This window comes from Glossina fuscipes, unplaced genomic scaffold (assembly GCF_014805625.2).
Source record: "Glossina fuscipes isolate IAEA_lab_2018 unplaced genomic scaffold, Yale_Gfus_2 55991, whole genome shotgun sequence".
In the NCBI taxonomy this organism is placed as follows: domain Eukaryota; kingdom Metazoa; phylum Arthropoda; class Insecta; order Diptera; family Glossinidae; genus Glossina; species Glossina fuscipes.
The window spans coordinates 1-1347 of record NW_024000508.1 but is presented as its reverse complement, the minus strand read 5'-3'; the positions used below and the strand labels follow the sequence as shown (position 1 = coordinate 1347).

Here is a 1347-nt window from a genome sequence, read left to right as displayed (position 1 = left end):
CATTATTGTATCTGGATCGATATCCAAGCGAGCAAAACGAGTAATCTCTTCATTAGTCAAACTATCGGGGTCGGTTTTATTAATACCTAAACGTTGCAGGCGCCGGAATTGTATTTTAGAAAACTTTCTTTCACCCTTAATTTTCGGTACTAAACGCTCGTATAAAGGCTTATCCTCTTGTGTACTCTCGTGGAATATGCGTGTATCCAATTGAGCGGCCAAGAGATTGTTCGCGGCTGTAACAGCCTGTATATCACCGGTTAAATGCAGATTAAAATCTTCCATAGGTATAACCTGCAGAATATAAATAATATAATATGTGAGATGTTGTATATAATATGTAGGATAAAAGATACAAAATATGATTTAAGTTATAACGAAGACGAGTGGCAGTGGAGATACGTATATGGACGTATCTCCCATCTCCAATGTAAAATCTCTCTTTTTCTTTGGGTTTTAGGGTGAAAGCTTAGTCCTACCATATACGACGATTCACGGAATTTTCCGCTCTCCAAGGACGACGAGGTGTCGATTGCCAGAGCCCCCCCTCCCCCTTCCCCCATTCCGCATCTATTTAAAGCCTTTCTTTTTCTTTGACTCCGGCATCCGTTTCAATGGAAATTCATACCGAGCAAGCAAACAAACTCTTTGTGGTTTGCGCTGGCCACAGCCACCACATCAGACAACAGTAATGAAAGAAACCTACCCCACGGTTTTTTGATTCCAATCTTATATAAATAATAATAATGAATATACCTGGGCGTAACCGCCACCAGCAGCGCCACCTTTAATTCCAAAAGTGGGACCCTGAGAAGGTTGACGCAAACAAGCCATGGCATTACGGTGAAGATGAGCACCTAAAGCTTGCACTAAACCTATTAGAGTAGTGCTCTTACCCTCGCCCAAGGGAGTCGGAGTAATACTAGTAATAGGATAAAATTTTTACGATTAGCACATATTATCTTATTTTTCAAAGTACTTACCCGCATACTACAACATAAGAACCGTTACCTCTCGGCCTTAATCGGTCGATGGCACTTAGAGAAATTTTTGCCTTTTTATTACCATACTGTGATACCTCATTACCTATCAAACCAATTTCTTGTGCTAAAAGTGAGATATCCTTTGGAGTTTGAGAACGGGCTATAACGATATCACTAGGTACAGGCTTGATAAGTTTTAAAGTCAAAGGAGCTAAATCCCATGCTTTTTGTAAGAGATTTTCAGCAGCAGTGAAAGCCGATCGTACGGTGTTTTGCATAAGCATAGCCACTGTCATTGGTCCAACTCCTCCAGGCACGGGCGTAATCGCTGATGCTACAACTTTAGCTTCTTCAAAATCAACGT

At 40.9% G+C, this 1347-nt stretch overlaps 1 protein-coding gene across 1 annotated transcript; it reads right to left on the bottom strand.

Annotated features, from left to right (window-relative positions):
• Positions 1-6: 6 nt before the first annotated feature.
• On the bottom strand, positions 7-1341 carry LOC119643116 (C-1-tetrahydrofolate synthase, cytoplasmic-like; the record flags this gene model as incomplete). Its single annotated transcript, XM_038042465.1, has 3 exons — positions 984-1341; positions 757-922; positions 7-294 (listed from the first exon to the last, which is right to left on the bottom strand). Coding segments are annotated over exons 1-3 (750 nt in total), but the record flags the coding sequence as incomplete, so codon positions are not given.
• Between the last annotated feature and the right edge of the window lie 6 nt (positions 1342-1347).